Below are 22,208 nucleotides of genomic sequence, written 5' to 3'. Positions count from 1 at the left end.
TCTGCCAAAAACAAGGTAGAAAAATTCAGTAATCTGAAACATGATGAGCAAATAAAATCTAAAATGCATGAATACATGAAAGCATTAATGTTCCAGTTGATATGTCATCCTGATCATCCAACAATAGCACTATGCATGCCTAATTTTATTATTTACCTGTTTTATTGAAATGTTTATTGATTACCTTTCAGTCATAAGATCTTTAAGGTGGTCACTAATCAGATACTAAAATGAAATTAAGAAAAGAGCAATAAAACCTTCAAAGACAATTTGCGCAAGTTATACAGGCTCCCTGCTTTCCTCCTTAAAGGTTAAAAAATTAACCTGAAGACAAGAGAGTTGTTTAGCATGTACTGCGTAAACCCCTACCCTGATTTGTATCAGAACTTTAAGATTAGCGAGAGGTAAATGACAAAAATAAAAAGAACTGCCAACATTTAGAGAACTCACAGGCGTGAATACCAATATCCTGTGCAGGTTCAGTTATGAAGCAGATATTCTGTCCAATTTATGCCTGTCACAAATACTAGAATCAGCAAATGAATAATTGTAAATATTCCTTTAAATATGTATTTTGATCACTTTAACATACATTTACTTATGAGCCTGACTCCATAAATTATTAGCACTGATAAGCCTCTAAACTTGTCTAAATGCTGCACATGCATTAAAAAGACAGTTCCTATTTGTAGGCTCACACAAATGAAGGATACAACACAAAAGGAAAAAGAAGTCTGGAGAGAAGGGGGAAAGCAGGTCTTGGAGCAGCTGCTCATTCACTGGCCAATGCAAGAGACCAGAGAAAAGGAGTGCAGCTTCCCAGTGACCCTTTGTCTTATAGCCAGTGGCAGAAGCCAGAGTGTATCCCACTTCAGCTCTACAACTGCAGGACAACTGACAATATGAAACACTACTGCCTAGTCATCGAACATCAAAATTTTGTACTATGAAAATCTAGGCTAAAGTGGCCCCCTCACTCAGCTATGATGATTTCCTAAACAGATGCCTGAAACAAGATTTTTGCTTTAGCAGTTTTCAAACTATTGTACTCTATGACCTGTAATTTAACATCCTCAGTGGACCAATTATAGCAACTGCATTTCAGTGAATATTCTCTCTCATACATTGGCTACAAATGTGCATTAAAATATATTTGGGTTGCACTGACAACTAAATGGAGCTGCTTATGGAATTTGGTTAGGATTTGGAATTCTCTCTTATAGTAGCCCAGTTCTTCATTTAGATGATCTCAGATACAGGAGTTAGCCAGTTGCTATTCTGTTCCAAATGAGTCCTTCTGTAAGGTTCCACAAGGTTCTGTCTTGCCATAAAATTGTTTCTGTGCATATGAAGAAGTCAGCCACAGATTGGGAGTGCAGAGTCCTCAAATATGCAGAGGATCTTTCATCTGACCTTGAAGTAGCAATGGGAGTTTTGAATCAGCACCCAAGAATTACCGTAGACAAAACTAGGATGAATCAAAACAAGATAGAAGCAATGACTATCAGAGGCACTTCCAATTATCAAGTGGTGTCAATTCTGGACAGTGTTTTTATTAGCTGATATTTTCTTTGGAAAGCTGAAATGTTCATGGCATCAAAAGGAAGACTTGGGAAATCTGCTGAACTAGAGCCAACTCAGCAAGCTACAATGTCCTGTGCAAAACTCCAAATAAATGCTATGATACATATATCCATACAGACATGTCAAGGAGCCATGATAGGCTACAGATACATTGCATCTGATTATGCATTCTTGGGATAATTCCTGTGTCTGCCAAAACACCTGGATAAAAACTAGAGAACAGTAGAATTTAAACAAACCTGAAGGTAATCCAATACGGTTTCTGAAATTTATGCATGATTGTCAACACTTTTACAATGTTATATTTTGCTCAACAAATCCATATTATAATATCCACAAGCAGGAGCAAGATTAAGCAAGTTGTGTCTCCCAAAGGTGCCTGAAAGCAATGAATAAAGTACCTAAGTCCAGAAGCAGCTCATATAAATAGCAGTTTCAGTTTCTAAAACCTACATGGTAGCATTTTCACTCCATTGCAAAACCTCACAGTCCAACTAAATATGTTGCTATGTACAGATGTAGATGTCAGTCAAAACATCTCTATGTCAAAAATATCAATAAATCTTCTGAAATGAGAATGACAACGTATGCCTCTGTGACAAAATACAAATATTGAACACACTGTACAGTTAATTGGTGGAAAAGTAACTGGAACATTTCTGATATATTTCCCATGTGTGTGTATTCATTCCTGAGAGAACTCAATATTTTAAAAGGTGGAGAATTTAAGCAACTTGTGGTTTGGGAAATGTTAGTTTCCACAGCAACCAGCATGATTTTCTTTATATAGCATTATAAACAGATGGCAAAAGAGTGGTCTTGTTTGCTTCTTTGCCAAGCATGTCAATAAGAACTGCTGTACTACAGTACTGTATATTTGAATTCTTAAATAATCCAGGTATACTAGTAACAGAATCTACTACTGTAGGCAAATACAATTAAATCTTTACTTTTCACAGATACAGTTCTAACCCCCCCCCCCAAAACAGCATCCCTGCTCAGTGTTCTTTGGCTAAGCTTTCTAAAAACATTTTCTCACCATTTGGAACATAAATAATCTCTCAACTATAAAATCTTGAAAGTGAATGCTAAAATTACAAATATAACATTTGCTTCCTATATCTTTATGCTTCTTAACTGTCCTTAGTTAAATGGCTTCTGAAATTCAAGTTCTCACAATACATCAGTAGAAAGTAAGGAAATAGTTGTGTGATGAGCTTAAAAAACCAAAAACAAATTAAAGATGTATTTAAAGTATATATGTTTCAAAATTAACATGGTGATACTTGCTGCATTCAATGTAATTCCAAGCCATGGTTTGGTGTTGACATGAATGAGCAGCAATGACCCTCAAGCTTGTAGATTCAGGTAGGTAGCCGTGTTGGTCTGACGCAGTCGAAATATATATAAAAAAATTGTCCAGCAGCACCTTAGAGACCAACTAAGTTTGTTCTTAGTATAAGCTTTTATGTGCATGCACACTTCATCAGATACCAGATGGTATCTGAAGAAGTGTGCATGCGCACAAAAGCTTATACCAAGAACAAACTTAGTTGGCCTCAAGCTTGTGATTGTTTCATCTCCCACTGATCTCTCATTATACTGCTTTTTTCTCCTAACAAACATCTAGTTTAACAAACCATAGTTTGCCATTACATATATACCTGCAAACTATTGTTTATTCAACCAGTTTTTCTGTATATTTGCATTTGAAACCAGACCCAAACCATAATTTTCCTCATCCACATGCAATGGCAATTATATTTACCAAAGAACTGCAAGTCCTTTAGAAAAGCAAAGCATGCAAAGAGAAGAGGAAGAGCATGCAAGTCTGATGCTCACTACTGCATGTTCATATAACATCAACTGAACATCAATCTGAAACCAGCAATCGCTACTAGGAGTATTTCGAAAGCTTAATCTATATCTGGTATTTTAGAAACTTTGGCATATAGGCAGTCTGCCTTCCATCTTTTGCTGCTATCTGAAAGCTAAGGACATCAGTCATGGAGTAGACCCACTACAGTCAATGGACTTAAGTCTCAGCAGGGATGCTCTGCCATCCATAGTATTTTTTAACGCTTATCATGGTTCAAGCCTAGACTTCTTTTATACCTATGTTTTCATCTAACTTGCAATGGTTATATATTGACCCACCAGTAGAAGCATAAGGCATAATCATAAGAACCATTCAAGCTTTTCTGGGGTCTGCATTTTTTTAAATATAACAGGCCCAATGTTGTCTCTTTCTCCTCTGTATTCTTGAAATCTCATCCTGATCTTCTTCATCTGTTACCAGGACAACAAGCACTCTGACACTCCGATCTTGATAGTTGTAGCTTTGCTCCACTGTCTGTTTCACATGCATTAAAATAGTTTCTAATGGTTTACTTTCCTCTATGCCTACATATACACTCCAGATTTCCTTCAAGTAAAAATAAGTGCCAAAGATTTCAGGGGTGAGGGCATACATTTTAGGGAAGCAAAAACTCAAATTTTAAAAAGGAAAATATGTTTAAAATCAGCAATGACTGACAACTAGTATAACCAGAGACCCAAACTTAATGAACAAGAGGTGAATCCACACTAGCACACTGATGCTGTTTTCAAGATTACTTAGAGAAAACTATTTTTGGTAATTAAAAGTTTTCACTAAGTGTTAACTGGGAAGATGGGAAAATGAAAGAATAAAATTATCGAAATGTTTTGTATTTTGCGCTAGTCATGTGAAATTTGCTTATGCAATTTATGAAAAATTCTCCCATTAATATTATATAATTTCTTGGGGAAGAATGATTCCAGAAAGTGTAAGCATGCAGAACATTACATTTCTAGTGAAATATGATATGCTTTATCAACATTTTTACAATTTAATTTTATTAATTCTAAGAAGAATTTGAGCCAGTCACTTTAAGTCTGCAATCTTAAATTCTGCAGGACTTACTTGTGAGTAGACATATACTACTCAATACCTGGTTTCCACTGAAATCAATGGGATTGAAAAGTATTTCACTTTGCTCAATCATGCCTCTAGTTTTACTGGTAAAAATCACCACTGATAAATTCTGAACCAACGTGCTTGCTTTCTAAGGAAGAAAAGGAAAGAAAGGGGAAATGTGGGAGTCAATAAAGAAGGAACACTAAAAGGATCTGAGGGCAGGTGGCCTATACAATTTATTTTCAAAGCTGCATTAGCACCCTGCAAAGCTGCTTATAAATCATGTGGTTAAACAACATGTGCTGCCCCGATCAATCACTAACATCACCTACCCCATTTGTCATGCTCTATACGGATATTTCTCTAAATGATGAAATGACTTTAAAATGATGATGATGATGATGATGATGATAATGTTAATAATAATAAAAACAATGCTGAAAACTTCCATCTTAAAACAGAACTATACACAGCTATTCTGGATACAAAATTTCAGTGTTCTTGCTCCTGACATGTTACTATGTTGATAAATATATCCCTTAATTTACCTTAAAAAAACAAGGGCTTGTCAGTGAGCATGATAGTTACACATTTCTGGAAATATTTAGAGGGGGCAACAATGAATCTATGACTAGGCTTGGCATTTAGCAATATTGGAAAGGCTGACTCAGAGGGTCTGATAGCTGAAGAGACAAATCCAACAAGACCTGTTTTACACTTCTGTTCAATATTCAACAGGACTTCAAGAAAAGTTCCTGCACAAAATTCACTTTTGTGGGATGGGCAATGGACACCGATCCTTGCACTAATAGATGCATTAACAGGTTAATTCAGCATCTATAAGAGAAACACTTGACCCAGTGGAAAGACTGCAAAAATATAGAATTGTTATTGTTGGACTGTCTTATCATTTTACTTTATACAGTACAGGTTCTTAGCTCCCCAGCACATAGGAACATTGCTGTACTTTGTGTTTTATGTCATCCTAAATGAAATAAAAAAGGTTTTTTAAAATGAGTTTTTAAGAGACCAGGTCCATTTATAAATTGTTTCCCAAGTAGTTCTGAGAGTGAAGTGAGGAGGAAAAACTAGCATCTTGACCTCTAGAAATCTGCTACTTTCCAGCAGCATTTCATGCAAAGTAGTGGCACTTTCTCCAGCAGTTTATTTAAAAAAAAAATCAGCTGGCCCTTCAAATTGGTTTCTGCTTCAGCTAGGAAGGAACAAGAACCAGCTCAAATGCAAGACAAGCCACCTTTGTCATTCTGTACTGTTCACTCTTATCAGATAAAAGGGAAGAGGACAGAGACACGTGGCTTGCTAATGCTTTAGGTGCTAGAGGGAAGCATTTGGAAAAATACACAACTGTCCCACCAATTTGCAGCACTGGCAGTGAACATCAGTTGCTGTCCAGTCACAACAGATTCAGGGTGGTTAGGGAGCTTTGTAAACTACCGCATTTTCACTCTATAAGATGCACCCGACCATAAGATGCACCTAGTTTTTAGAGGAGGAAAACAAGAAAAAAAGATTATCAATCAAATGTTGTTGAAGAGGCTTTGCGCGGCTATCCCTGAAGTACTTAAAAGCTACTTAAATTGCAACATCCAAACAAAGTAGAGTAGGGATGAAGAACCTGTGGCCCTCAAACGTTGTTGGACTACAACTCTTAACCTTCCCTGATCATTGGCCATGTTGGCTGGGACTGATGGGAGCTGGAGCCTGATCCCTGACAGCCACAGATTCACCATTTGTAAAGTAGAAGGAAGTCATAAACTACTTGCTAATGCAAGTTATGCAATTTGAGCCACTCTTCGAGTCCTTTGATAGTTTTGCTTCAATATTATGTATTAAATGAAGGTTCTGCTAAAACCTTGTCATTTTTTCTCTGTTGTGTTTACCTCTTGTTCTCTCTGCCTTGAACTTACATGAGGTTTTTTTCTTCTGAAAACCCCCCACAATATTTTAGAAAGCCTCAGTAAGAAGAATTTGGCATTGAATTTTAAAGACTCCCTCCCCTCATTTGAACATGTTATTTTCCTCCCTCCCTTGGCGTTATAGCCATCTTACTTTAGAGCCAAGAAGAATTTTACGAAGGTTTTAATAGAAGGTTTCCTAAAATGTGCCAGTATGTGTCTCCTTTCCAAATCCTTCATAAGTCACTGAACAAACCAAATCTCTGTGTGAACATGAAAAGGTCATTCAAAACACAGAGCTAGCCAAGGACACAAATTTTGAGCAGGCACCACAAAGTAAAACAAATTTAACTGCTAGGAACAGAATATTTCTTCTTTAGAAGTTTATAACCCAGGCCAGGGTTGGAGGAGTGGGGAAGTAAGGGAAAAGTCTGAAATACTGAAAGCCACCTCGGTTACAGAAATCCTGTATCTGCCAGCTGTCATAAGTGATTTGCCTGAAACTTTCCATACAGCATAACAGGCAGCATAATAATAATAATAATAATACAACTGCAAAATTTCAAGCAGCTTTGTTAAATTTGGAAAATCTGTGGGATGAAAGTGGAATACAAGGCTAAATTAGGCTTATTACAGAAGAATTTGCTTCTGCCTTAAAAGCCAAGTAATTTCAGCAATTGGGAATGCCCAAACAAAAGAGTTTCCTGTCTCCAACACTCCAAATTTAAGTCTAGGTTAGCACAGCTATGCATTTAGTGGTCTACTGAAAATGTGGTAATCTTGGGACAGCTGTGAAGTGAAACTGTCTGCCATCAGACTCAGAAGACTAGAGCTGTACAGAGATTACGATATTGTCAGTATAGGGGGTGGGAAACTTCCACAATTAAGCCCACTGCAAAGTGTGCTTAAGCCCACTGAAATCAATGTCTTAAGCATATCTAATTCTGTGATGGGCCATACTCCTTAGCACTTTAGTTTATGGGACACATCCAAGTTTTGAGCAATAATGCTACCTTCAATTTATCTCACTTGAGAAATCTGAAAGTCAATATTACCTATTCCATGGCTGTATTTCAGTTCACACTATTTAAATGACTTAAATAAACTGCAATTACATGAGCTGAAAATAAACACAAAACATATTCTTTTAAATAGCACCATTTCATTTATGTTGTCAGCATAAAATTAAGATAATCTCTTGAAATGTTTTGATGCGGTTTCTAATATATAGCAGCTTTGTTATTCTTTAGTAGTTTTGTATTTTGCTTTTTAAAGCATTAATAACTCATATCGAAGACTTCTAGACTGTTTTCAATGATGTTTTAAAGCTGTCATATTATAACATACATTTGTCACATATCCTTTCCTTAGGTAGGCTGCAGTCAGCATCATGAGGCTTGTGTCAAAGAAGTATCTATAGGACACATGAAAGTCAAACATACCATCCTTTTCACAGAGCAGAGGTTTCTGCCCCTGCCTGTAACTATACTTACTGTGCTTATATTGAAACAGGTCTTCTCAAACTATCATTAACTTTCTCTTTGAGTATAAGAAAATTAAAGCTACCCTAACAACTTCTTTTTTTGGACTATTTTCTTAAACAATGGATTCAAACTCAAATTTAAACCACACTTTTGGCTGTCAGATTTTGTCTTTTAGCCTATAAACAAAGGTAGATACTGTTGTGGGGACACCGCCTGAGTAAAACTAATCACAAATTATGACGGCCTCACCAAGCCAAAGGTGTTTCCTTTTTTAAAAAAGCAAAGCTACAGGGCTCCCCATTTTCAGCAATGCCTCACTGACCAACCTCCTCATGCTTTAAGTTCCCTTTTGCCCATCTTCATGGCCTTGCTGGCTTTGCTATTAGTAAAATGATAGTATGTGACCAAGGCAACTACTCTGGAATATAAACAGTTTTACCTCAAATTGACAGACTATAAAGTGTTTTGTCAAAAACATTTTATGCACCTGACAATCTCAAGCCCACTAGAACAGAGTATAAGCTCTTAACAATCTACCCGAGTAAATCTCATGCAGAGGTGTCTTTCATCACCTGTGGATTGCAACCCCATGTCTCAACTTGCTTCAATATAAAAGCAATGCATGCAAACATCGTTCTCTCAAGAGGTACAACAGAGCAATCAGATACTCTGAATTATGGTGGGGTGGGTGGGAGATGCGCAATGCTGCTGTCTGGGAAACGGGGAGAGAGGAGGTAAGCACTTAAGAGAGAAAAAATAAAAAACAGCAGAAAGAAAAATATGTACATGCCTGCCAGAACTTCTGGAAACACTAGAATCCAGGTCATCAGTCACATATGGAGACAGCCAAAGAACTTATGATGGGGCCTTGTGTTACCTCTATCACACACACCACCATGTACAAAAATGGCACCATCACAGCACCCCCAGCCCATCAGCCCAAGTGGCACACAGCAGTAGCCCCAGTATAGCAACTCCCCAGGTATCACTATAAGCAGAGATTCAAATTTTCTAGCATACCAAACAAGAAAATCACATACAAAACAGCACCTATATAGCTGCATAGTCCGGATGCCTGTAAAGCAGACATGGAGCAGTCAAGCAATGAAGACATCACCATCAAAACACTTTAATGCTTGTTTCAAGTAAATTGATGGGAAGCATCATTAAAGACAAAATTATCAAGTGTATACAAGGTCACGTTTTGCTAAAGAGAAATCAGCTTAACTTCTGCAAAGGTACACCCCGTCTCACTAATCCATTTGAGACTATAAACAAACTTGTGGAAAGGGTCAGCATGTAGACATTGTTTACTTGAAAGTTTTTGATATGGTTCCTTACTGCACACTCCTGAGCAAACACATCAATCATGAGTTAATTGGAAATGGTCTCTTATGGACTTGGAACTGGTTAAAGGGCAAGAAGAAGAGAACTCGAGGCATGCAAATACAGTCGTACCTTGGAAATCTAACTGAATCCGTTCCAGAAGTCCATTCAACTTACAAAACGTTTGGAAACCAAAAAGCGGCTTCTGATTGGCTCCTGCAGCCAATGGGAAGCCATGGAAGCCCCGTCAGATGTTCGGCTTCCAAAAATAGTTCGCAAACCAGAACAGTCACTTCAGTGTTTGCGGCGTTTGGGAGCCAAAACGTTCAAGAACTAAGCTGTTCAAAAACCAAGGTACAGCTGTAGTGGAGTCCCAAAGGATCTGTTTTGAGATCAATACTTTTTAACATGTTCATAAAGGATCTAGAATTAGGAGGAGGCAGTGAGGTAGCCAAGTTTGCTGACGACACAAATATATTCTGGGGTGGAGGGATTAAAAACGAAAAAGGACTTCTTTAAAATGGGCAAATGGTCACTAAAAGATTAATGAGGTTCAGTGTATACAATGTTAAGTGATGTATGCTGGAAGAGGAAAGATTTATCAGTTTTTAAACCAGTATATGGCGTGCATTTTTGCCAGCAGAACAATTCTACCAATGGAATGTTATACTGGCATATCTGTGATGTTCTGCCAGGATTATATGTCATATTGGTGGGCTATCTGACAATATACTGCCTCTAAATTTGATTATTTTAGCTGAAACACTTCTCATTTGTTCAAACTGGTCTCTCTAGAAAAGTATTAATTATGTCTGGAGATATTCTAAGAACAATACAAAGAAATAGCTTTGAAGAGTTATTAAAGAACAGCAAAAACAAACATATCTACCCTATACTATACTACTTAAATTCCAAGTTTTCTCTCTTAGAAGAGTACTGTAATATTACAATAACTATCAAACTTTTCCACAACTGTTGAAGGATGTTAATAAATCAAACCAATCTCTTCTGAAAAGTATTGTTATCTTGGAAATAGCTATAAAACTACATAACATAATCTTATATGACTTGTCCAAGACCATAATAACCATTGTAATGAAATGAAAACAGCAGACCAGAGTATCAAGCAATGTTCCTATAAATAACCAGTTTTTACAGTCAGCACCAGAAACAGCGAAGGGAATTCACTGTGATGATCAGCCAATTAAACAAGCAGGAGGGTCCAAATCCCTAATCTGTTGTGCCAGACAGCATGTGGATGCAGTGGAGATGTCAGCAGGGCAACCCAGTCAATGAGAAGCATCCCAATGTGCCTACCCAAACACTGGTTAGCAGAAGCTACTGCTAGCTGTATCCCTGCTGGAAACTGCCAGTGGGAAATCCAGAAAACAAGGTGTTTCGGGACTGGGACATGATCCAGGGGATCCTGAGTTTGTCCTGTTACTATCTTGTGATGTCAGTGGGCTTGATCCAAGCATCTTCCCCTGGAAGTCCCTTCAGTCTGAGAGCTGGTGCAGTGAAGGGATATTTTTCCTTGACCCCACCCTTTTACTTGACCAGCATGAGTGGCAGGGCCATGGATGAGGTGATGGTGATGATACTTCAACAAGCCCTATTGCTTCCAGCCTAGGGTTTGGATTGCCCCCATAGCTGCTTTACCAACCACCTCTCAATTGATGAAGTTTAAATAAATCTGCATACTACAAAAATCTCCAAAACAAGTACCTTCTTAAGAAGTTGAAGGAATAAACAAAAGCCATCAGTCATTGTCTAACAGAATGCCTTTAAATGTTTGTTTCCCATGAAGTATTACAGCAAAGCTTTCCAACTATGTGTTGCGACACATTAAGTGTGTCAACTGTAATGTGTAGGTGTGTTGCGTGAACATTCCTTGTGCTCCTTTCAGGGCTAGAAAGGAGTTAGTTTAACCTCTGGTTTGCTGAGTTACTGTGTCATGAACTGATGCATGTCTAAAAAGTGTGTTACCAACATGAAAAGTTTGGAAACCTCTGTATTACAGTAACAAACAATAACCAAGATAGTCTCCTTCACCACCAAGGTCCTTAATTTATAGTCTCTACCAGTTAAAAATGGCCCTCATTATATGATTTCACTTGGTGCTCATTAGCTAAAAAAGAATTTCATATGGAGTTTCTTGAAAAAACTATATCCCCATGAGCCCTCTGCACAAAAACCAGGAACGTTCCTATCTTTAAATGAGTGTTCACATCTTGGCCTAAAACAACTCTCTTCATCAAACTTAATTTTCATGTAGAAAGTCCCCGTTTTGATTCTTGACATCTTTGGATTTCTTTTCTTCCTAATAGTTTTTTATTGATTTGTTCTGAAATAAACAATATCAACAACAACAAACAATTCAAACTAAATACGTTTGCCATTCAACATAAAGCTGCCTCTGGTTTTGTTGTTTTAAAGAAAGGCTTCATGCAGCAGGGCTGCATAATCTAACTAGACAATGCTGACCGACCAATGGTCTGACTCCACGCCAGGCAGCGCCATACGGGTCAATGGGGTTTCACAGCACCGGAAGCGCTGTGATAGGAAACGTGACTGGGCAACTGAAGCCAGTAAGAGTAAGCATGCCTCCCATTTACCTCGCTTGCAGGAGTGGACGGTTGTGTACGAGAAAAGTGACAGCCGACTCGGTGCCCAATGCTTCAGAGGCCCCGAGGGGAGCTTACCTGGCCGTGTTGAGCAACGGGTGCCTGGTCCCCACCAGCTTGCGCACCTGCATGGCGATGTTGCTCAGCTCGTCGCTCAAGAGGCAGCGGAGGCTCAGGAAGGAGGTCGGGTAGCCCACGATCTTCTCGGCTTCGGAGACCACTTTGCTCCAGTGGGAAGCGGACGAGGGGGAGCCGGAGAAGAGGCACCTCCGCTGCCTCCCCTCCGCTCCCAACTGCGGGAGGCTCCTCCGCAAACAGCCTCGAGCCAAGGGCGGCAGCAACGCGGGTCGCAGCATCTCGGCTCCCCTTCGGGACGCCTCTTTCCGAGGAGCCCAAGGCAACCACGCGGGCCCTTCCCCGACGGCCCTGAGCTCTTGCCTCCCGCGAACTCCGGGGCGGGACCCGCCGCAGCTGCTCCCTCCCCTCGGTCCAGGCTAAGGGCCTGCGCCTCCCTGCCGTCCCATGAGGCGCCTCGCAACGGTTCAAACGCCGCGCGCGCTCCGCATCCCTCTCCCAGGCGCTTCCTTTCTACCTCACGGTAGAAAAGCCAAAAACACCACTTTTCTTTCTTCCGGTTCTGTTTTGGCAAAACCCTCTGAATCCGGTGGCTGGAAAGGAGCTCGGCAACCCCTCTAAGTAGCTTCCCCGGCACAGAGCCCACAAGCCGCTTTCATGGAGGCAGCCATCTTAAGTGTCGTAAAAGAAAGGCTGGGAAGACGCGGGCCTCGTTGCTTTTGCGTTGCTTCTTTGCTTTGCGGCATCGGCTGCCGGGAGGGAGGGGGCAGTACCTGGAGGGAGTGGAGGAGCAGAGTTGTTAGGGCAACGCGGGAGGCGGGAAAGGCGCGGGCGAGGTGCTTCCTTGCTTTTCCAACACGCTTCCAAATGCAGCGTGAAAAAATTCACGATTCCCAAGCCATAATAATAATAGTAATAATTTATTATTTATCCCCCCCCCCATCTGGCTGGGTTTCCCCAGCCACTCTGGGCGGCTTCCAACAGAATATTAAAATACAATAGTCTAGTATACATTAAAAGCTTCTCTAAACAGGGCTGCCTTCAGGGCTGCAGCCAGAGAGGCTGCCGAGGTCCAGCGACACCAGAGCTAACCTAACCAAATCACCAGTCACACGACTAGATTCGCAGGAACCACAATCAGATACCCACTCAGGGCCATGAATGTTATACAGGAAAAATGACCCAAAATTCCAACTAGTAAGTAAAAAAAAAAATGTTAGTCATGTGATGGTAGCTACACAATGCCACTTAAAATGTGCCCAGAAACCACATCCGCGTACCTGTTTGAGGCCGTTCTGAGCTTGCCAAACAGATTATTCACCAGTCACATGAAACAGATGGGATTGATGCAGTCTGGCCACAAAAATTTCACAGAAAACCTGTTCTGATACTTGATCCAGACCATATACAGTAATTTGGAAAAGTGACCCAGAACACCAACTTCCGAACCAAATTCACCCCTCGTGCATGAGTAGATGGGATCCATGCCATAAGGCACAAAATATCCACGGAATCCACGTTCTGGAGCCCATTCCAGGCAATAAATATAATTAAACAACAGCCCATAACATGAACTCCTGAACAATCCAGATAAATGATTTGCACAACTCACAATGGACAATATGGAAACGGTGCAGCAACAAATCTTTCACAGAAACCATACTCCAATACCAATTTCAGGAAAGGAATAGTATCATAAAAATGGCCCAGAACATCAATTTCTAACCTATCCAAACAAACTAAATTCACCAGTCCTATTGAACTTAGTAAGCATGATGGAATATGCCACAAAACCCACACAGAAACCACATTACAATCCCCATTCTGTGCAATAATAGAATTTTTTTTAATTTAAAAAAATTACGTGGAACAAAAATGTCTGAGCTATCCAAATGATCGAAGGAAAAAAAATCTAACTGGACCAGAAGGGAATGATGCAGTAAGCCACAAAACAGTGGCAGAAACCAGATTCGGGAGCCTGGTCTAGGCTAAAAGGCTTATTCCAGGAAAACAGCGCAAAATGCTAACTTCCAAGTTAGATAAAACTTCAGTAGAAACCATGTTCCAATGCTACTTCAGGGCAATAACTCAGGTGTTTTGTTATTTAATTTGTTTCACACAACTTTTAGAAGACATTAGAAGGCAGCCCTGTATTGGGAGGTTTTTAACATTTGATGTTTTTAATTATGTTTTTAGATATGCTGTAAGCCACCCAAAGTGGCTGGGGAAACCCAGAGAGGGGTATAAATAATTAAACCAAGAGTTTTTTCCCAGCTGGAACTCACCGGAACTGCGTTCTGGGACCTCTTTGGTGAGTTCTGGGACCTCTTTGGTGAGTTCCGGCACCTCTGTAGCGTTTTGGCACAGGGGCACATCGCTCAGGGCTCTGTAACAGAGGCTGCAGGTGGCACGGCGCCTGAGTTGCACAGTGGAGTCTGTGGGTAGCACCTTGGGTGGGTGCTCCTCCGGCACCTCTTTTTCTAGAAAAAAAAGCCCTGATGATGATGATGATTAATATTATTTACAAATATCTTATTTAGTCATCTTCAAAATAAAAAAATCCTTCCAGTAGCACCTTAAAGACCAACTAAGTTAGTTCTTGGTATGAGCTTTCGTGTGCATGCACACTTCTTCAGATACACTGAAACAGAAGTTGCCAGATCCTTCTATATAGTGAGAAGGTGGGGAGGGGTATTACTCAGAAGGGTGGTGGGAATGGGAGATAGGCAGGTAGCTGAGATGAGTCATCTTCAGTACAGATAGCTGAGATGAGTCATCTTCAGTACAGCCTGATCCAAATATCCAGAATATATAGTCTTCATGCAAGCACTGGCTCGACCTGGGATCACCATGCAAGTGTTGATTCAGCACTCCATAGAGGTAGGTAGGATACCAACTTATCCTTATAGTCATGCCATTATATTGGGGAGCTGGAAAGACCTTATCCAAGATTTCATGGTGAATAAATAGGGGTGGAAGGAAGAACAAGCAATATCACAACAGCAAAGGGGAAAAAACTTAGCTCAATATTCCCAGAAAACATGAAGGCATGCATATATAAGACCAACTAGAAGGTAGTAATTCTTAGTCCATTTCCTTTTTAATCAATTTTATTCCATTAATAGCAAGAATTTTTTTTTACATTACACATACATTTACGCACACCCTTACACATAAATTTGAACTGATAGATTTATTTTCTAAAACTCATACAATTAATTCAGTAAGAGTTATTGTGACAGTCTTAGATATAACACATATAATTTTACAGTGGGGGGAGGGGGTGTTAAGACAGCTAGTTGGTAAATGCCCTGGCTCCCACACTCAGTCACAGTACTCAGACTCTGGACTCGATTATTCCCAAAGGCTTTATTCCAGAAGTCAGTACACGGTTAAAACATAGATCAGGTTACAGGCTACACAGTCCATAAGTTCAAAAGCAGAGCTGTAAGATATATGGCTAGGCACAAGCTAAGAAGTCGTCCTAACACCTGAAACGCACCCACGCTTTTCTTTTGAAGAATGTGGTGACCAGTCCTTTGTGCTGTTCTCATCTCAAGCAAAGGGATTGGGCAAGCAAGCAGGAACTCCTGCAGGTGTGGTGGTGCATGTACTGGTGCACCCAACAGTGTATCCTTGGGAACGGACCCTGGGCTGTCTGGGCCAGCTCACTCTCCGACTCAGGCTCAAATGGCTCCATGGTTACCTGAGCGACCTTGTTGACAGGAGGTGGGATGGAGTCTTGATCAGGTGAAGCTGCTTCCTCTGCTGTGACATCCAGAAATGGTGGGGCAGCTATGGCTCCAATGAACTCCTTGGTCCCTACCCTTCATCAGACTAAGTCAGGGGTCTGCAACCCGCGGCTCCGGAGCCGCATGTGGCTCTTTTACATCTTTGCTGCGGCTCCGGGGCGGATACTAGTGAGGGGAGGAGGCGCATTGTGCACCCCGACACTCCTCACTGTGGCGGGCGCTGTACTGGCTGTGACGTCGCATGGGGGCGGTGCGTGCGTTAGTCATGCACCGTCCCGACATCACCTTCCCGCCCGCTGTCAGATCGTGGCTCCGGAGATATATTTGTTTTAAATGTCGCAATGGTTTTGCGGCTCCCAGTTGTTGTTTTTTCTTCGGAAACGGGTCCAAGTGGCTCTTTATGTCTTAAAGGTTGCAGACCCCTGGACTAAGTGATTTCATCCCAATCCTTCGGTCCCTTCAAACAGGATTTTTCCATGGGATTCATGACAATAAATGACTGAATTATTTCATGTTCAAGTTGAACTCCTTTAAGAGTACAGCTCTTATTAAAGTATAGGCTCACTGAAAATAAAGGTAAAGGTAAAGGACCCCTGACAGTTAAGTCCAGTCATGAACGACTCTGGGGTTGCGGCACTCATCTCGCTTTACTGGCCGAGGGAGCCGACGTTTGTCCTGGGTCATGTGGCCAGCATGACTAAGCTGCTTCTGGCGAACCAGAGCAGCGCACGGAAACACCGTTTATCTTCCCGCCGGAGCAGCACCTATTTATCTATTTGCACTTTGACGTGCTTTCGAACTGCTAGGTTGGCAGGAGCTGGGAGCAACAGGAGCTCACCCCTCTCGAGGATTCGAGCCGCCAACCTTCTGATCGGCAAGCCCTAGACTCAGTGGTTTAGACCACAGCGCCACCCGCGTCCCTCCATCACTGAAAATAGTAGTACTAATTTGTAGCAAGTGGTCCAGATAATGCAACCAACAGTGTGATGCTAACCCCCTCTACTTAAAACGATGTCCTGTTGAAATAAAGCAGTTTAAATGTATACACGGGGTTTGTTTCCAAATGGCAGTGTTTGTTCTTTTAAAGTGGATTTTGGCCCAAAGCAGTTGCAGTACTTTTCAAAATGCCCCTTTGTACTGCACAGTAATCCCACTCCACAGACATAATAAAATGGCTCAAATTAATTTAAATAATATTTAAATGAAGGGCTGGGATTCAACTTTAGATATGCCCTAAGAGGCATGGGCATACCAATGGAATTTTCTTCCAGCAACAGAAAATGTAATTTAACAATGCTTTGGAAAATCCCCTCAGTTTCCAAGTGTCTTGTCATGCAGTATGGAAAGACTGTTACAAAAAAGGCCCATGGTTTCAAAGGCCTATACTTTGGAGGACTACAAAAATAGCTGCGCCTGTGATCTTGGGATCCCAATCAAGACTGCAGCTGCAACTATTATTTATTTAATTATTTGCTTGAATCACTTGTGTGCCCCTAATATTGAAAAGCAAGCATCTAATACAGTGGTACCTCGGGATACATATGCTTCAGGTTACATACGCTTCAGGTTACAGACTCCGCTAACCCAGAAATATTACCTCAGGTTAAGAACTTTGCTTCAGGATGAGAACAGAATTTGTGCTTCGGTGGCATGGCAGCAGCAGGAGGCCCCATTAGCTAAAGTGGTGCTTCAGGTTAAAAACAGTTTCAGGTTAAGAACGGACCTCCAGAACAAAGTAAGTACTTAACCCAAGGTACCACTTTAATTAATTTCTCTCATTGATTTCAACAGAACTTAAATGCAACTAACTTTTTGTGTATTTGCTGTGGATACATGACTTGTCCATCTCCAGGCACTGCAATTGTATGCAAGAGATTCCCATACTGCGGGGTTAATGTTGCCAGCCTTCATGCCACGTTTGCAGACATCTTTGTAACACACAGTTAGTCTGCCAACAGGCCTAATGCCTGATCATGTCATATCAGATCCTGAACTATTTAAGACCTAGGAGTGCTTTGTTATCCACTACAACAGAAGTATAACAGTCTTTTAAAAGAAAGGTTGTACATATGCCTTTTGGGAATCACACGATTAATTAACCACAGAGCCTAGGGCTTGCCGATCAGAAGGTTGGCGATTCGAATCCCCGCCACGGGGTGATCTCCTGTTGTTTGGTCCCAGCTCCTGCCCACCTAGCAGTTCAAAAGTACGTCAAAGTGCAAGTAGATAAAAAGGTACCACTCCAGCGAGAAGGTAAACGGCATTTCCGTGCACTGCTCTGGTTCGCCAGAAGCAGCTTAGTCATGCTGGCCACATGACCTGGAAGCTGTCTGCAGACAAACGCCGGCTCCCTTGGCCTTTAGAGCGAGATGAGCGCGCAACCCCAGAGTTTTTCGCGACTGGACCTAATGGTCAGGGGTACCTTTACCTTTATCAACAACAGTAAGACCCCAAACCCAAAAAAAGTTGCAGGGTATTATCACCTGCTAACTGGAACCGTAGCCTTGTGGTACTGCTCAAAGCTCTTTGTGGATCAAGGAGGAGTTTCAGAAGCTGAGATAAATGGCAGTTTACCCCTCCCTGCTCCCCTGGCCTTCCCCTTCTATGCAGTACAGCACCAGGGAGTTGCCAATTCCAAACTTGCATTTTATAGTTATATAAGGGGGTTATAGACATTGAGAAAACATCTCAACTCTATTTGTCCCCTTCCAATATAATTACTCTAACATGTTAGGTCTTCAAGCAGGCCAATTCCTTCTTCTCCCGATCTGTTATAGATTAACATAGCCTACCTGACTTCAGGTTTCTTGGGACCACCATAGCATCAACTGACAAGTGCATAATTCCAGGCACTTTGATGTGTGTCCCCCCCTCCTTTTAATACACAAACTTAGGTATTTTTTTGTACAGAGGGCATCCCCCGAGTTTATACTTTATTTTTGGGTGGTCCCATTTCACTTTCAGTTCATTGTGCAAGGATTGGCCTTATGCAAAGAGAGAGACTATGCTTGTCACTGAGTTAAAGGGTTGAGAAAATGAGGAACAAAAGAAAGGAGCTGTTTGTGTGTATTGGCTTATCCTATGGACAAGCTGCCACCATGTGGTTTGTCTCCTTGCTGCCACAGAAAACATCCTGTTGCTTGTTTCTGTTGGTATGAAGAAAACCACCTAACAGAAGAGTCCCTATGGCAGGCCATTGCACTTGAACAGTTCACCATGTGGAACAGCCGCTATGCAAAGGTATTTCAAGAAGCCATCATGCATTGTGGTGCTTGTTTCATATGAAGTGGGCCTCACTGTAATGGAGGTTCCAAGGACAGTTCCTGGGGAGGTTGCAAGACCATTAAAATCAGTGGGAAATTCAAAAGAACCAGGCTTTGAAAAGGAGCTGAAAGCAAGAAAACAAGTTTGTGACCTCCAAACCAAGAGAGAGGCTCTTTACATTTAAGAAATGCTTGGGAAGGAAAACCAGGAGTTTCTTGACAATTTAGCATGAGAGGGTTAAAGCTGAACCTATTGAAATATAATCTGAGGTAGGTTTATAGCCACACACATCTTTTTTTCTGTCTAGCACAGTATATTAAAAACCCACAGGCACAGTGACATGCTTGCATGTATTAAAAAACCCCTCAGTGATTCATTATCATTTTTTGTGGGGTTTGGCACAAGAGTGAAATTACTGTTCTCCCCTTCTACCCAAAATAAAAGCCAACTGAGTCAGAAACCTGTTAAGCTGGAACACTTGATTTTAAGGCTATGTAGTCCTAAACACCTGCTATTCACATACACTCTCCTCACTATGGAGAAGGCTGTAAGAATTCTGCCACAGAACCACACTCTACACTCGACTAGACATGTTTAATTTCCAAAATGTTACAAATACATTCCAAATGTCTCTTTTATGATTTATTTTTAGAGCATAAGCCCACCCACACTTGTGTTTCATGTATGGACAGCTACAATTCTAAGAGGAAGGTTTATGGATTCTAATTTGTGTAATTGGCTTGTTGATGAAGCAAAAAGTTATTGCAAAAACATAGTGTTTACTGTTTGATTCAGCATAAAATTGACAACACATTAAAGCCAATTGCAAAATTCCCACATATTTTTAATAGGGTTGGAGTACAATTCTAGGCTCAGATTTCAAACAACTCACTTGGACATAAGTTTAATTTGAATCAAAATCACACATATTCAAATAAATTTGCTTGCTACTAGGTACTATTGTTTCAAAGCTTCTTTGGTGAGGGAGAGCTTACATACCGTAATTCAAAGCCCAGCGCTTTTTGCTATAGTTGTAATTGTTTTCCTCCTGTGAGAAGAAAGTGAAGCGAAGCCCACACCATTGGTTCTGCTGAGAGACCAGCTGCTTTCAACGTCTCTCCCTGAACCGTTTCCATTCCAGCTGTTATGAGACGTTTGCCACTTTAAGAATTGGTGTCGTACTTTGCCTTACTTTGTATTGTTATTATATTATTTACCTATACCCCACTTTGCTTTCCTTTTCCCTTCCCATTTTTCTCTTTTCCTTTCATGCAGTTTATTTTAGAATGTAAACTGAGGATAGGGACAGCCTATATATATATATATATATATATATATATATATATATATAGTCTTTCTGGCTGATGAATGGTGTAAAAATACTAGACAATTGCTTGATTACACTAAGGCTGTGTTTTCCAAGTAAGGTTGCAGGCCTATAGTATAGTACACACTTACCTAAGAGTAAGCTCTATAGAACTCAACAGCGCTTCTAATAAGACACATATAGGATTGCACTGTAAATTACCGTATTTTTTGCACTATAGGATGCACCTTCCCCCCTCCAAAAATGAAGGGGAAATGTGTGTGCGTCCTATGGGGCGAATGCAGGCTTTTGCTGAAGCCTGGAGAGCAAGAGGGGTCGGTGTGCACTGACTCCTCTCGCTCTCCAGGCTTCAGGAAGCTATCGGCAAGCCGTGGGAGAGCTGCGCGACTTCACGCAGCTCTCCCACGGCTTGCGGCGAGCTGCCTGCACCCCGAAGCCTGGGGCGCGCTGAGCTCAGCATCCCCCAGGCTTCGGGCTTCGGGTGGCTCTCCGCAAGGCTTGCGGATAGCAGCCTGTTCTGGGGGCTGGGGTCGGGGGAAGCTTGGGCTTCCCCCGCCCCAGCCCCATGCCTGGGGGGGGGAAAATATTTTTTTCCTCTTTATTTCCCCCCCCAAAAAAGCTAGGTGCACCCTATGGGCCGGTGTGCCCTATGGGGTGAAAAATACGGTACTATGAACCAGTGTTCAGGTGGGTGAGGATTGTGAACCCTGAATGCAAGTTCTACTTCTACTGTAGGCTTATTACGTGGACCTGGACAATACCCTATTTATTGCCCAGCCTCATATTTGTACTAGGGTCAAAATGCAATAAAGATGAGGCTGTTGAGAGCTCCTGCAATGTAATGGCTAAGAACACAAGAAAAGTCTGCTTGATCAGGCCAAAGTTCCATCTACTCCAGCATCCTGTTCTCACAGTTCAAAAAACTTGAACCAGGAATCTCATAGTACAGATATCACCTCTGTCATGAACTGAGTAGGTGGTTGCCCCATACAATCTACTGTCCCACCACTCTGTTATAGAGATAATAACAGTGACCTGTATCACTGGTGGATTTTTCTATGGGGTGAAGGCAGTAAGGATTATAGTGGACAATATGAAATGCTCTAAAATACAATTTCTCATTGCTACTATTAAAATGGCTGTAAAACATTTTACAGATTAAAAGCTGAATACAACGATTAACTGAGTGTCACTGGCAATCTCCCTGCACATTTGGAAACAAGCTACATTGCAGTCTATGGAACTCGCTTGTTTGCTTTTCAGACCAGCAGGGATTTAAGGCTGTTCTCAGATGAATCCTGCTCTCCCCATCCAACTTTCAGAGTACATCCTAGCAAATTCCACTGGACTTCAGTGAGATTCTCTGGAATAAGAGATTTGATGCCTTCTGCCATAAATGTCTTTCAGAACTCTATTTTTGCTGAAGTACTTCTACCTTGCTGTCTTAGCAGAGTCAAATGTGGCACATTCTAGTCAGGAATCCAGCAAAAAACCCTTCTTTTTTTAGCTCATGTCTAAACTTAAACAGAAATGCAAATCAGACATTGTAAGGTATAAAACGAACTTAGCTAGATTTGACAGGTGAAAGGGGGTTGTTGTTGTTTTTTAAAAGAGAGCCTCTTCATAGCTACACTGAACACATTCTGTCTTTAATTTTTTTGAAGTTTTTTTATTTAAGAAAAAAGGGATATAATTTTAAGCTCAGCTGCAGTCATAATGACAAATTCCTTCACAATTACAATTTTGACTAATGGAACAATGGACACCCCCATATTGTATTGTATCAGGTAATTATGAACTGCCAAAGTGTAGGAAAGCACGAACCGGGAATAATCAAGGTATCCCCCTCCACTGTGTGCAATAATTCAGAGCTTCGTTTTGCAAGTTCACCCTATCATCAGCACCACACATCACCCCT

At 41.1% G+C, this 22,208-nt stretch overlaps 1 protein-coding gene across 2 annotated transcripts in view; it reads right to left on the bottom strand.

Moving 5' to 3' along the window:
• The window catches only part of PDSS2 (decaprenyl diphosphate synthase subunit 2), a 71,743-nt gene extending 59,100 nt beyond the window's left edge, over positions 1 to 12,643 (bottom strand). Inside the window, exon 1 of one of the 2 annotated variants that reach the window (XM_082216676.1) lies at positions 11,951 to 12,643. In XM_082216676.1, coding sequence (XP_082072802.1) covers positions 11,951 to 12,228 — 278 coding nt within the window. In that variant the 5' untranslated portion in view covers positions 12,229 to 12,643. The remainder of the gene's footprint in view (positions 1 to 11,950) is intronic. The other variant, XM_082216675.1, reaches the window with a different exon arrangement.
• Between the last annotated feature and the right edge of the window lie 9,565 nt (positions 12,644 to 22,208).

Source organism: Podarcis vaucheri (genome assembly GCF_965113315.1).
Source record: "Podarcis vaucheri genome assembly, chromosome: 3".
Taxonomy (NCBI): Eukaryota; Metazoa; Chordata; class Lepidosauria; order Squamata; family Lacertidae; genus Podarcis; species Podarcis vaucheri.
This window is presented reverse-complemented; position numbering and strand designations above follow the sequence as displayed.